This window comes from Oncorhynchus masou, unplaced genomic scaffold (assembly GCF_036934945.1).
Source record: "Oncorhynchus masou masou isolate Uvic2021 unplaced genomic scaffold, UVic_Omas_1.1 unplaced_scaffold_2199, whole genome shotgun sequence".
Lineage (NCBI taxonomy): Eukaryota > Metazoa > Chordata > Actinopteri > Salmoniformes > Salmonidae > Oncorhynchus > Oncorhynchus masou.
Genome location: NW_027008675.1, coordinates 45057 through 59287, shown reverse-complemented (window position 1 = coordinate 59287; position 14231 = coordinate 45057). Strand labels below are relative to the sequence as shown.

Below are 14231 nucleotides of genomic sequence, written 5' to 3'. Positions count from 1 at the left end.
AACCTACGTCATTCTATGTACAAAATCTGTTGCGCGCTCTGTTTAGAGATCCTTGTCAGCTGCCTCCTTCTGAGCCATATGACTAGGTCCGTGCACGCTTAATTAGAGGACAAGATATCTTTTACATAATAAACTGCCTTTTTGCTATACTTGATTCCACACTGTCCAGCGTCTTGATTTGGTCTCTCTCTCCGGTAGCTAATCATCAACAGTATCTATCTATCTATCTATCTATCTATCTATCTATCTATCTATCTATCTATCTATCTATCTATCTATCTATATATATATATATATATATATGTGTGTGTTGCTGTATGCCCTTCTTGGCTGGGGACAGAAGCTCTGACAAGCTCTGACAACAGGCACAACTAAGATATATATACACAAGTGGACGCTTGTGGCATTTCGGCAAAAACAGACTTTATATCTTAGTTGTGCCTGTTGTCAGAGCTTCTGTCCCCAGCCAAGGAGGGCATACAGCAACACCGAGATATTCTCTGCAGATTCTGTCAGACCTGGGCCCTGACAGTGAATCTCAGTAAGACATAAATAATGATCCTATAAAAGGTCCTGTTTCCAGGACCATGAATATAAATTCCATCCAGACGCCGTTGCCCTAGAGCGCACAAAACTATACCTACCACGGCCTAAATATCAGCACCAAAGGTAACTTCCGAAAAGCTATGAACGATCTGAGAGGCAAGGCAAGAAGGGTCTACTACGCCATCAAAAGGAACATACAATTTGACATTTAGGATCTGGCTAAAAAAAATACTTGAATCGGTTATAGAACCAATTGGCCTTTATGGTTGAGGTCTGGGGTGCGCTCACCAACCAATAATTCACAAAATGGGGAAAAAGAAATTGAGACTGCATGCAGAATTCTGAAAAAACATCCTCTGTGTACAACGTTAAACACCAAATACTGCATGCAGAGCAAAATTAGGATGATACCCGCTAATTATCAAAATCCAGAAAACAGACGTTAAATTCTACAACAACCTAAAAGGAATTGATTCCAAAACCACAATAAGACCTAACCAAATCATGAGAATACAAAAAGGTAATTTCTTGACAAATTTGGAAAGAATTAACTGAAAAATAGAGCAAACTAGAATGCTATTTGGCCCTAAACAGAGAGTACACAGTGGCAGAATACCTGGCTACCATGACTGACCCAAAATGAAGGAAAGCTTTGACTATGTGCAGACTCAGTGAGCATAGCCTTGCTATTGAGAAAGGCTGCTGTAGGCAGACCTGGCTCTGAAGAGAAGACAGGCTATGTACAGACTCAGTGAGCATAGCCTTGCTATTGAGAAAGGCTGCTGAAGGCAGACCTGGCTCTCAAGAGAAGATAGGCTATGTGCTCACTGCCCATTAAATGAGGTGGAAATTGAGCTGCACTTCCTAACCTCCTGCCAAATGTATGATAATGTTAGATAAACATATTTCCCTCAGATTACACAGACCCACAACGAATTTAAAAACAAATCCAATTTTGATATACTCCCATATCTATTAGGTGAAATACCACAGTGTACCATCACAGCAGCAAGATGTGACCTGTTGCCATAAGAAAAAGGCAAACAGTGAAGAACAAACACCATTGTAAATACAACCCATATTTATGTTTATTTATTTTCCCTTTTGTACATTAACTATTTGCAAATCATTAGAACATGGTATATAGCCATAATATGTTGTCAGTGTAATGTTTACTTTTAATTTCTGATTGTTTATTTAACTATTGTTTGTTATCTATTTCACTTGCTTTGGCAATGTAAACATATGTTTCCCATGCCAATAAAGCCATTTGAATTGAAATTGATAGAGGACTCATCATGGATATTATCCAATTTGTCATGAACATTGCCATTGAGGGCTTTCACCATTTATACGTTTTCAACTGGATGGGGATTCCTATGAGTTGGTAGCAATCAGTCAATGAAGAAAAAAATTGACTACTTTAAAATGGAGATAGCTTTAATGGGACTGCCCAAACTGTCACAGACGTTATAATGGCACAGATACAAAGATGAGTCCTCCATCTCTATGGACTGTTGTTCACACGTGTATCTGCCCTCTCATTGGCTAGAATGGGCTCCTGAGTGGCACAGCGGTCTAAGGCATTGCATCTCAGTGCTAGAGGCGTCACTACAGACCCTGGTTTGTTTCCAGGCTGTATCACAACCGGCCGCGATTGGGAGTCCCATAGGGCGGCACAGAATTGGCTCAGCATCGTCAGGCTGGGTTAGGGTTTGGCCGGGGAAGGCCGTCATTGTAAATAAGAATCTATTCTTAACTGACTTGCCTAGTTAAATAACGTTGTTTTTTTTTGGTCCCACCTGATCTCACCTCCTGCCTGCCTTCCATATTTGGGGACATGTGTTTTGATTGTTAAAGTATATTTGAGGACATGTGTTTTGATTGTTATCTTATCAATACAATAGACACTCTTTGGTTTGCTTTCGTTTAGATCCTTAAGTATGGTAAAGGGTTTCCATTGCAAAAGTTTTGCAACGGAAACCTCCTAATGAATACACGCCAGGTGATGTCATGTTTTGTGGATCATGTGATTTGGCTGTGTGAAGAATGGCTGACCAAGCGGTGACCACTGAGAGAGGGTGAGTGTGTTTTTTTATAAACAAACTTAGAACCGCTCTTTTAAATATAACAATATTGATAAAAGCGACCGACAAAAAGTTAATCATGATACAATTTGTTTCCCTCGTGTGTCTTGTTATTAGCTAGTCCTAGCATGTTGATTGTTCTTGTTTGTCGTCAAGCACCTATAGACTGAAGTTAATTTTCAGTTGACTTAACACACTCGTGGCATCAATGTTGCATGTTTATAGTTTATGCCGGGTTCGGGTGCTTGTCGGAGCTAGGAAACTCGGACATTTCGACTTGCTAATTAGTTGAACGCGGTAGGTGATTGACAACAAGTTAGAAAGTCGGACATGTCCGATGTTCCTAGTTCCGACTAGCACGTGAAAGTGGCATTGGTCCGCGTTAAAAAGTCATGAAACCGACGGAGCGGTTGAAAGCTTGAAATGAACAGCTGTGTTGGAATGCGAACAATATGGGTGTCAGTTCTGACTGTATGGTGCGGGAGGATGACGGGAATGTTCGGTAGTTGAAAAACATAGGAAGAAGAGAGATCATGATACAGAAAGCAGTGAAGCGTCTAGTGAAGAAAGCATGAAGAGGGCCAAGGTATGAAGTAAGAGTAGTGATGTGTTGGGAGTGGAAAGCGGTGATAGTGTTTGATTAGACCACGGCGCCTCACTTACACCCTATCTGACTAACTCATGCCGTAGAGAACGAGGTAGGTGAAGTGAAATTAGCTCGATTCATTGGAAATAGTAGAATGTTAATATAGTGTGGTAGCCAGGCTCAGCAAGAGACTATTCTGAAAATGGAAAAGCTTAACGTTAATGGGAAGAAGATTAATAGCCATGTCCCTGGTTCTTATGCTAGATTGAGGGAAGTCATCACTGTGTCCCAATATCTATGTCCATAGATGATGTTAAAGGAAATGTGACGGGAGGCAGAGTAATTGAGGCCAAAACGTTGATTGGTAGGAAAGAGGGTCAAACAAGTGAAAGCTTATCAGTAGTGGTGAGGTTTGATCAAGTCTTGCTGAGAAAAGTACAGATCCGATTCCTTCGTTTCAATGTTAGAGAATTTGTCCCATATGCACTGCAATGTTTTAAAAGCCAAATAATGTAGCGGCTCAGTGTAAAGGAAAGAAAAGATGTGAGGAGGGACACGTGGTTACGCTGAATGTGGTAGCAATGTGAAGGTTAAGTGCTGTAATTGTGGGGGAGAACACTGTAGCATTTGGTGGATGCCAAGTACAGAGAGGCTCGGAGATATAGGATCAGTCGTGATGTATCGTATGCAGAGAGAGGCTCGGAGATATAGGATCAGTCGTGATGTATCGTATGCAGAGAGAGGCTCGGAGATATAGGATCAGTCGTGATGTATCGTATGCAGAGAGAGGCTTGGAGATATAGGATCAGTCGTGACGTATCGTATGCAGAGAGAGGCTCGGAGATATAGGATCAGTCGTGATGTATCGTATGCAGAGAGAGGCTCGGAGATATAGGAACAGTCGTGATGTATCGTATGCAGAAGCCGTGAAACTGATTGGTAGAACTACAGAGCGGACTGATGGAGCTCACATGGATGTACTTGAGGTAAGTGGACCTACTGTCGTGGCTAGTGCTTCTGATGGTTCGGAGGCCTGTAAAGAAATCTTGTGCTCATTCGTGCCTGGTGTCAAAGGACACTTTGATAATGAATAAAGTTGACCTCATAGCTTTTATTGGTAAGGTTATTAATGCGACTCGGGTTGTGAAAAGCAGAAGGTTATTGTGGAGACGGCAAAAGAGATATTGGGGGTAACCGATGTTACTGTTGAAATGGTTGTTGACATGTTGAACAATCCCAAGGCTGGAGTGTTTCAGCATGATACAGATACATTCTAATGGTGTTAGTGAGGGTTTTGGGGGGCAGAGTGGAGGGTGTCTTTGACAGTGTCATATCTCAAGATGTTTTAGGTGTTGTTTACATGTACATAGACTACTTATAGGCCCTTTTAAATGTCCGTGTTTCTATTTTCTGATCTTAATTTAGGACAATTCCACGGTGATGGAATTATCCTGAGAAATTCTATGGTCATGGAATTATGCCGACTCAGAATTTTCACTTTAAAATGTATACCAAACAAAAAAACATTGATTTCAAAGTTTAACAAACCATATAACTCTATGCAAAAGGACTTAACCATTTCCACATAAAATATACAGTAAGAACTGTGCAGATACAAAGTTTGGTAACAGAATATCAGAATAATCGCTCTCGTTGGCTGCACTCGCTTCATACTCGTCGCCAAACCCACTGGCTCCATGTCATCTACAAGACCCTGCTAGGTAAAGTCCCCCTTATCTCAGCTCGCTGGTCACCATAGAATCACCCACCTGTAGCACTCGCTCCAGCAGGTATATCTCTCTGGTCACCCCCAAAACCAATTCTTCCTTTGGCCGCCTCTCCTTCTAGTTCTCTGCTGCCAATGACTGGAACGAACTACAAAAATCTCTGAAACTGGATACACTTATCTCCCTCACTAGCTTTAAGCACCAGCTGTTAGAGCAGCTCACAGATTACTGCACCTGTACATAGCCCACCTATAATTTAGCCCATAATTTAACTACCTCTTTCCCTACTGAATTTATTTTATTTATTTATTTTACTCCTTTGCACCCCATTATTTTTATTTCTTCTTTGCACATTCTTCCACTGCAAATCTCCCATTCCAGTGTTTTACTTGCTATATTGTATTTAATTTGCCACCATGGCCTTTTTTTGCCTTTACCTCCCTTATCTCACCTCATTTGCTCACATCGTATATAGACTTGTTTATACTGTATTATTGACTGTATGTTTGTCTTACTCCATGTGTAACTCTGTGTCGTTGTATGTGTCGAACTGCTTTGCTTTATCTTGGCCAGGTCGCAATTGTAAATGCGAACTTGTTCTCAACTAGCCTACCTGGTTAAATAAAGGTGTTCTCAACTAGCCTACCTGGTTAAATAAAGGTGTTCTCAACTAGCCTACCTGGTTAAATAAAGGTGTTCTCAACTAGCCTACCTGGTTAAATAAAGGTGTTCTCAACTAGCCTACCTGGTTAAATAAAGGTGTTCTCAACTAGCCTACCTGGTTAAATAAAGGTGTTCTCAACTAGCCTACCTGGTTAAATAAAGGTGTTCTCAACTAGCCTACCTGGTTAAATAAAGGTGTTCTCAACTAGCCTACCTGGTTAAATAAAGGTGTTCTCAACTAGCCTACCTGGTTAAATAAAGGTGTTCTCAACTAGCCTACCTGGTTAAATAAAGGTGTTCTCAACTAGCCTACCTGGTTAAATAAAGGTGTTCTCAACTAGCCTACCTGGTTAAATAAAGGTGTTCTCAACTAGCCTACCTGGTTAAATAAAGGTGAAAAAAAAAAATAATAATTAAAAAATAAAACCCAGGGAGATTTTACCGTAATTCTGTTACCAAATTTAGCATCTGCACAGTTTTTCCAGTAAATTGTTCAAAGTAGTCATTGTGCATAGAGTTGGTTTGTTAAACTTCTAAATCAATATTTTTTTGATTGGCATACAGCGTAATTCAGCTACCATGGAAATGCCATATTGACAATGCCTAAAGTGAAATGTTTTAGGAAGGCTTGAAAGCTTTGTTCAAGTGTGTTTGTAAGCTTATAGGCCAGTACACTACAACCTTCTCCACTACTGCAACCCAATTTCAAGAACCAATTATCCAATACCTTATCTGTTTTTTAATTTAGGATGTAACTAAGTCCAATGCAGCGAATCCCAACACTAACTGCATTTCCCTATTCAATTAACACAAGCACATGTGATTAATAAGGCTATTACATGTCGTTCCTGGCATATAACATCCCTTTTTCCACTCTGTTTTTTAGTTTGTTTTTTGGCTGCAGACTGGCTCAGCGACTACTGATGTTTCTTGGTATTCATAGTCTTTTCTACAATTTGTTGAGTGTCCTGGTCAGAACGTTGAGGTAACCTACCTACCGGTGTGATTGTCAGACTAACTCCACCTCCCCGGCTGCACCCCACTCATATGCTGCTAGTGCTGCTCCACCTCCCTGCTGCACCCCACTCATATGCTGCTAGTGCTGCTCCACCTCCCTGCTGCATGCAGTGCTTGAGGCAGGAAGTAACATCCCTGGCAGTTCAATCAGTCAACAAACCCTGCATGTCATTTTATTTTCACCTATCCCCGAAGCATGTTTACAAGTTGTTGTTTTTTTTACATTTAATGTCTCGTCTCCTTTTTGCTGTGAAATATTACAACCGTCAGCAACATGACTCCCAATGTAATCCCAGACCGTATAGGCTATAGCCTAGGCTGGTTGATGAGTTGTGTCTGTGTCTATGCAGGTCCTGGACTTCCACGGCATGGATCACCAGCTGGCTGCCCTCCTGGTGCCCCACCTCCCAGAACCAGCTCAAGACTGCAGAGGAGAAGATGCTGCAATGTAAGGAATTCCTCTTTCCTTTACCATCAAACTGTATTTCCAGCCATGGCCAATTGTGGATTATTATGTGTGGATCCGTCTCATCCCCAGGCATCACAGGCAAGGTGTCCCAGCAGTATGTCCCAATCTCGGATGGTAACATGCTGTGGACCCTCACATTGAATGGAAACATGAAGAACCAGACTCCCCTGGTGCTGCTGCATGGCTTCGGTGGAGGGGTGGGCCTGTGGGCCCTCAACCTAGACGCCCTGGCCCAACAGGTTAGTCTCTGAAGCACAGGCTTCTATTGTAGCGTTGGAAAGCCTGAGGAAGTTCTCCTCAGAGAGATAATGTAAAGGGGTGTAGTACGACAGAGTCTAGATAGAAACTAGTGCACATTGCCATATATCAAACCACTGCAGTATTTTGCATGGCGGCGGCTCTGAACAGGTTGTTATAATCCTATTTCTTTAGTTTATGCAAGGATGAATAAGGTACGTAACTAACGGTGCATAGGCTACTACAAGGTAGGAAAAGGGACACGAAAAACAAGGAAATGCCTCTTCGCAGGGGAAACTTCATTTCTACTTACAGCCAATCACATACTGAATTTCTCCAGACTTCCAAAAGAGATTTGGAGGATGGTCACAGGAAACTACCAATAGGTCAACTGGTCAACCACACCTGCTATAAATAACTAGCTCTAATTGTTGTCTGACTGCTATATATTTTGTGTATGCTTTCTTTTTAACACTGACTTCTATTTTTAGTAAGTTTTATCATGTTGTGTAGTGCCTTTATAAATAAAATGACTTTTCATTATTATTAATGTTAATAATAGAGGCCCGTCTATGCCTTTGACCTGCTGGGCTTCGGCCAGAGCAGCAGGCCCTACTTCAGCTCCGACGCCAAGGAGGCTGAGGCCCAGTTTGTGGACTCCATCGAGCAGTGGAGGGCTAAAGTCAACCTGGAAGCCATGGTCATGCTGGGACATAACTTTGGAGGTTATTTGGCAGCTGCTTATTCGCTCAAGTATCCCACCAGGTAAGTATCACCTGACACCACCCAACACTTTCCCCAGTTCAGAACCATAGACAGGTTTCAACATGAATGGTTGTTTTATTCCTTAGTATTTAGCCACCTCCTTGGTTAAAGATAGAATACTACATGTATTTAGCCAGTCCTTGGTTCACCCTCCTATGCTTGACTAATACTGTACACCCCAGACCTCACGGGATGTTGGTATGCAGGTGCTAACCTCTGATAACAACATGAATGTCCTTAAAAAGTGTCCCCTCTGTGCTGTATCTCAACGGAATCATCTTCTCTCACTGTGTTGCTAAGATTTCAGCAGGAACCTAACTCATTATAAATGTCTCCAAAACCTCATCACACTCAGATCAGAGCAGCTTAAAGCAGCCAGCCAGCCACATCCTGTCCTTCTAGTATTAAAGCAGCCAGCCACATCATGTCCTCCTAGTATTAAAGCAGCCAGCCACATCCTGTCCTTCTAGTATTAAAGCAGCCAGCCACATCATGTCCTCCTAGTATTAAAGCAGCCAGCCAGCCACATCCTGTCCTTCTAGTATTCAAGCAGCCAGCCACATCATGTCCTCCTAGTATTAAAGCAGCCAGCCACATCATGTCCTCCTAGTATTAAAGCAGCCAGCCAGCCACATCATGTCCTCCTAGTATTAAAGCAGCCAGCCAGCCACATCCTGTCCTTCTAGTATTCAAGCAGCCAGCCAGCCACATCCTGTCCTTCTAATATTCAAGCAGCCAGGCAGCCACATCCTGTCTTTCTAGTATTCAAGCAGCCAGCCACATCCTGTCCTTCTAGTATTCAAGCAGCCAGCCAGCCACATCCTGTCCTTCTAGTATTAAAGCAGCCAGCCACATCCTGTCCTTCTGGTATTCAAGCAGCCAGCCAGCCACATCCTGTCCCTCTAGTATTCAAGCAGCCAGCCAGCCACATCCTGTCCTTCTAGTATTCAAGCAGCCAGCCAGCCACATCCTGTCCTTCTAGTATTCAAGCAGCCAGCCAGCCACATCCTGTCCTTCTAGTATTCAAGCAGCCAGCCAGCCACATCCTGTCCTTCCAGTATTAAAGCAGCCAGCCACATCCTGTCCTTCTAGTATTAAAGCAGCCAGCCACATCCTGTCCTTCTAGTATTAAAGCAGCCAGCCAGCCACATCCTGTTCTTCTAGTATTAAAGCAGCCAGCCAGCCACATCCTGTCCTTCTAGTATTCAAGCAGCCAGCCAGCCACATCCTGTCCTTCTAGTATTCAAGCAGCCAGCCAGCCACATCCTGTCCTTCTAGTATTCAGGCAGCCACATCCTGTCCTTCTAGTATTCAAGCAGCCAGCCAGCCAGCCACATCCTGTCCTTCTAGTATTAAAGCAGCCAGCCAGCCAGCCACATCCTGTCCTTCTAGTATTAAAGCAGCCAGCCAGCCAGCCACATCCTGTCCTTCTCTAGTATTCAAGCAGCCAGCCACATCCTGACCTTCTAGTATTAAAGCAGTCAGCCAGAAACATTCTGATTATCCTAATTGGCTCTGAATTAAGGACAAAATGTCCATCTGACTGGGGCACTTTGGCAATGTTTAGACAGGCAGCCCAATTCTGTTATTTTCCTCCACTAATTGGTCTTTTGACCACTGATCTTTTCACATCAGATTTTTTCAGAGCAGATCTGATTGGTCAAAAGACCAATTAGGGAAAAAATATCAGAATTGGTCTGCCTGTCTAAATGGCGCCTTTATTTCCCCTGTTCAGTTCACCGATGGACAGATCACTTAATAAACTCTGCCCTAGTGGTTCAGATTATTTCCTTTCCAGATCTTTCAATACGAACTCAACTTATTTTGTTCACCACCATAGAGGCGTTTCAATTATTTCAGATTGGTGTTGATGGTGTATGGTATTTCCTCTTCACTGTCCTGTAGGGTGCAACACATGGGGCTGGTTGAGCCGTGGGGCTGACCTTTCCTCTTCACTGTCCTGTAGGGTGCAACACATGGGGCTGGTTGAGCCGTGGGGCTGACCTTTCCTCTTCACTGTCCTGTAGGGTGCAACACATGGGGCTGGTTGAGCCGTGGGGCTGACCTTTCCTCTTCACTGTCCTGTAGGGTGCAACACATGGTGCTGGTTGAGCCGTGGGGCTGACCTTTCCTCTTCACTGTCCTGTAGGGTAAAGCACATGGTGCTGGTTGAGCCGTGGGGCTGACCTTTCCTCTTCACTGTCCTGTAGGGTGCAACACATGGTGCTGGTTGAGCCGTGGGGCTGACCTTTCCTCTTCACTGTCCTGTAGGGTGCAACACATGGTGCTGGTTGAGCCGTGGGGCTGACCTTTCCTCTTCACTGTCCTGTAGGGTGCAACACATGGTGCTGGTTGAGCCGTGGGGCTGACCTTTCCTCTTCACTGTCCTGTAGGGTGCTGGGGCTGGTGAGCCGTGGGGCTGACCTTTCCTCTTCACTGTCCTGTCTGGTTGAGCCGTGGGGCTGACCTGTCACTGTCCTGTAGGGTGCAACACATGGTGCTGGTTGAGCCGTGGGGCTGACCTTTCCTCTTCACTGTCCTGTAGGGTGCAACACATGGGGCTGGTTGAGCCGTGGGGCTGACCTTTCCTCTTCACTGTCCTGTAGGGTGCAACACATGGTGCTGGTTGAGCTGTGGGGCTGACCTTTCCTCTTCACTGTCCTGTAGGGTAAAGCACATGGTGCTGGTTGAGCTGTGGGGCTGACCTTTCCTCTTCACTGTCCTGTAGGGTGCAACACATGGGGCTGGTTGAGCACCTTTCCTCTTCACTGTCCTATAGGGTGCTGGTTGAGCCGTGGGGCTGACCTTTCCTCTTCACTGTCCTGTAGGGTGCAACGCATGGGGCTGGTTGAGCCGTGGGGCTGACCTTTCCTCTTCACTGTCCTATAGGGTGCTGGTTGAGCCGTGGGGCTGACCTTTCCTCTTCACTGTCCTGTAGGGTGCAACACATGGGGCTGGTTGAGCCGTGGGGCTGACCTTTCCTCTTCACTGTCCTGTAGGGTGCAACTCATGGGGCTGGTTGAGCCGTGGGGCTGACCTTTCCTCTTCACTGTCCTGTAGGGTGCTGGTTGAGCTGTGGGGCTGACCTTTCCTCTTCACTGTCCTGTAGGGTAAAGCACATGGTGCTGGTTGAGCCGTGGGGCTTACCTGAGCGTCCAGACACAGAAGACCAGGACAGGCCCATCCCCGTGTGGATCAAAGCCCTGGGAGCCATGTTGAGCCCTTTCAACCCCCTGGCAGGGCTACGTCTGGTGGGGCCACTGGGTAAGACTGGCAGCCTGTCTGACGAGATGGATGACGGACATGAAATTTACAGTAAATTTCTATTTCAATTACATACCTGTCTGACTGGATCACTGCATTGTTTATGGGATGGAGTTTTACCAGCATTCAAACCCCCTCCTTTGTTCTTCAAGGTCCCACACTTGTTTCAACTCTAAGACCAGACTTCAAGAAGAAATACTTGTCCATGTTCAACGACGACACGGTCACAGAGTATATCTATCACCTGAACGTCCAGACTCCCAGGTTAGTCCCTCTCTCCCTCTCTCTCTATTTAGTTCCTGTTTGAGTTCACTGGCTTTTTATCTCCACTTACTCTGGGCCTGTATTTACAGTCTCTGTCTGAGTGAGTTTCAATACAGTTCAATTCCAATGTTTTCCTCTTAGACCATAATGAAGATGATGCTATGATTCAATTTTGAAATGCTTTTGTAATATAGGCTGTGATTTTCATTTCTCACACCCTTATTTCAGTGATAATGTTAGTTTTACTCTTGTTGTAGTGGTGAGTTCAAAGTAGCTGCTTATTAAGGATTATTCTGAGAAGATCAGATTATCGTAAACCTTACTGCTGTACTTCTCCCTGTTTAGTAATAATCATGTTTGTTTACTCTGTTGCAGTGGTGAGACAGCCTTCAAGAACATGACCATCCCATACGGGTGGGCCAAGAGGCCTATGCTGCAGAGGATTGGCCTGCTCCATGCTGACATCCCTATTACTGTGATATATGGGTCACGCTCCAGCATCGACGGTAACTCGGGCAACGCTATCAAAGGAATGAGGCCAAACTCTCATGTGGAGATCATAGTACGTTTCAATTCCTTTAAGCTGAACACTTAAGATGCTGTCTGTGTGTGGTTGTCTAGTAATGCGTGAGACAGCTGGCTCAGCTTTTATATTCCGATTTATTCAGCAGGTGGCAGGAAAAAAAGTGAATTGAAGTGTTAAATCCTAGATGAATATGATTTTCCAGAATGTGTATCTGATCTCATATTTCTATTCCTCCTCTCTCCCAGGCTATCAGAGGGGCGGGCCACTACGTATATGCTGACCAGCCAGAGGACTTCAACCACAGAGTGCTTCAGGTGTGTGACGCGCTGGGCTGAGGGGGGGGGGCACTAGTTAACCTGCGGAGAGTGACGTGTTATACCTGTCATGCCCAGAGCTTGTCCTCTCAGTGAGCATGTGATCTGTGAGGATCAGAGAGGACTGGGCATACAGCTCAATAGGGCTTTATTTTACCTCGATCATCCTCACTTTAGGTCCTCAGTAGTAGACCCACCAGCACAGCAGACCTGCTAACTAGGGAAGGACCCCGTGTTGAAAAGATGATTCTCCTGGATTGTTTGGTTTGACACTTTTGTATTCATTCTACTGACTAAAGAGAATGGCTCATAGTTGTTACTGCTTGTCGGATTTTGGTCATTTTGTGATGAGTGTGTCAGCTTTTAATCTGCTGTTTTAAGAAATGTGATTCTCAGAACGATACAGACTACAATTTGACCACTTATTCTCATTCTGTCAAAGATCCTTTGTGAGATTATTTAGAAATGTTTCATTTGCGTCATAACAGCTCATGTAGATATGACCACGGACCATAGAGTTCTGATTTAAATACACATGATTGTGGAACTTTTAGACCTCTGGTTTTGCTGATGGGCTCCTGAGTGGCACAGCGGTCTAAGGCACTTAATCTCAGTGCTTCATCTCAGTTCCAGGCTGTATCACAACCGGCCGTGATTGGCAGTCCCATAGGGCGGCGCACAATTGGCCCAGCGTCGTTAGGGTTTGGCCGGGGTAGGCCGTCATTGCAAATAAGAATTTCTTCTTAACTGACTTGCGTAGTTAAATCAAGGTTAAATAAATACCAAATATAAAAAGATTTCCCCATGTCAACCGAAGTGCCTTTTTAATGACCTAGTATGTGACCAGGGACTGCAGTCATTGCTGCTGCTTTTTGGTCTTGTCTTTTTATGGGTCCTTTTGCAAGTGGTCGTTTTCACTTCAAGATGTTCTAATTATGTTCTCATTCATAGTGTTTTGGCTCTTGTTGTGGTCTCGTGTTAAAACAATCCACTTATTAATAGCTAGCGTGTGCAGGTGAAGGAAAACGAAGCATCAGAATCTAGTAATTGAAGATAACTACTCCATTCTTCTCAGCTGCCATTGTGGGGAAAGAATGTTCGGCCTCAAACCCCATTCATTCATTGCAACAGTATTTGATAGTATTATTAGGCACCTGTCCAGGGTGCATCTCGGTCTAAGATCAGTTAGCATAGATATAGCAGCCTGTCCTCTTATTTCATGGAGGTGACAGCTAATATCTGTGTGTGAAGTTGCAGACTGGGTGGGTTACTTCGACTTTTACAGCCACTTTACCCAGTGCAACCTTTAAAAACATCTAAAGCACCGTTTACTAGATGTGCTGAGCCCAAGGATACGGTTTGATTAACTCCTGAACATGTGGATGCCTTTGTATTGTTGTCTTGTACATCATTGTAAGTCTCCAATCACAAGTCAATTACCGTGGGGAAGAAAAAATGGTGCTTCTCCATTCATGTATTGTAAAATACCTGTAAATAATAAAGATTATATTATGATTTCGGTGGCCTTGGTTGTGACACGTATATTTAGACTTGTGTTGTGAAGATCAACAATATTTCAGTCTTAAACACTACAACTCTCATAGGCATTCTGTCTGAACACCACCTTTATAAAAAAAGATTGCAGTAAAAGTGGAGTAACTGCAGTAATTGCGGAATAGCTGAAGTGTACTGCAGTCAAAGTGCAGTATAACTGCAGTTACACTTCAAAATTACTGCAGTAAAATAAATTGTTGTCACAGTGACTT

The 14231-nt window shown here is 44.0% G+C and overlaps 1 protein-coding gene across 3 annotated transcripts; it reads left to right on the top strand.

Moving 5' to 3' along the window:
- The first annotated feature begins 2549 nt into the window (after positions 1 to 2549).
- Positions 2550 to 13980, top strand: LOC135533077 (1-acylglycerol-3-phosphate O-acyltransferase ABHD5-like). Of its 3 annotated transcripts, none has more exons than XM_064960473.1 (10): positions 2551 to 2627; positions 6496 to 6594; positions 6977 to 7074; positions 7165 to 7334; positions 7934 to 8097; positions 11207 to 11361; positions 11514 to 11625; positions 12001 to 12187; positions 12397 to 12465; positions 12643 to 13980. In XM_064960473.1, exons 1-10 carry the CDS (start codon positions 2596 to 2598, stop codon positions 12733 to 12735), a joined length of 1179 nt encoding a protein of 392 aa, XP_064816545.1. In that variant the 5' UTR covers positions 2551 to 2595; the 3' UTR covers positions 12736 to 13980. The 3 variants fall into 3 exon arrangements, with proteins under 3 accessions (XP_064816546.1, XP_064816545.1, XP_064816544.1); XM_064960472.1 differs by having other exon boundaries at positions 7895 to 8097; XM_064960474.1 differs by lacking the exon at positions 6496 to 6594 and having other exon boundaries at positions 2550 to 2627; positions 7895 to 8097.
- The last annotated feature ends 251 nt before the right edge of the window (positions 13981 to 14231 follow it).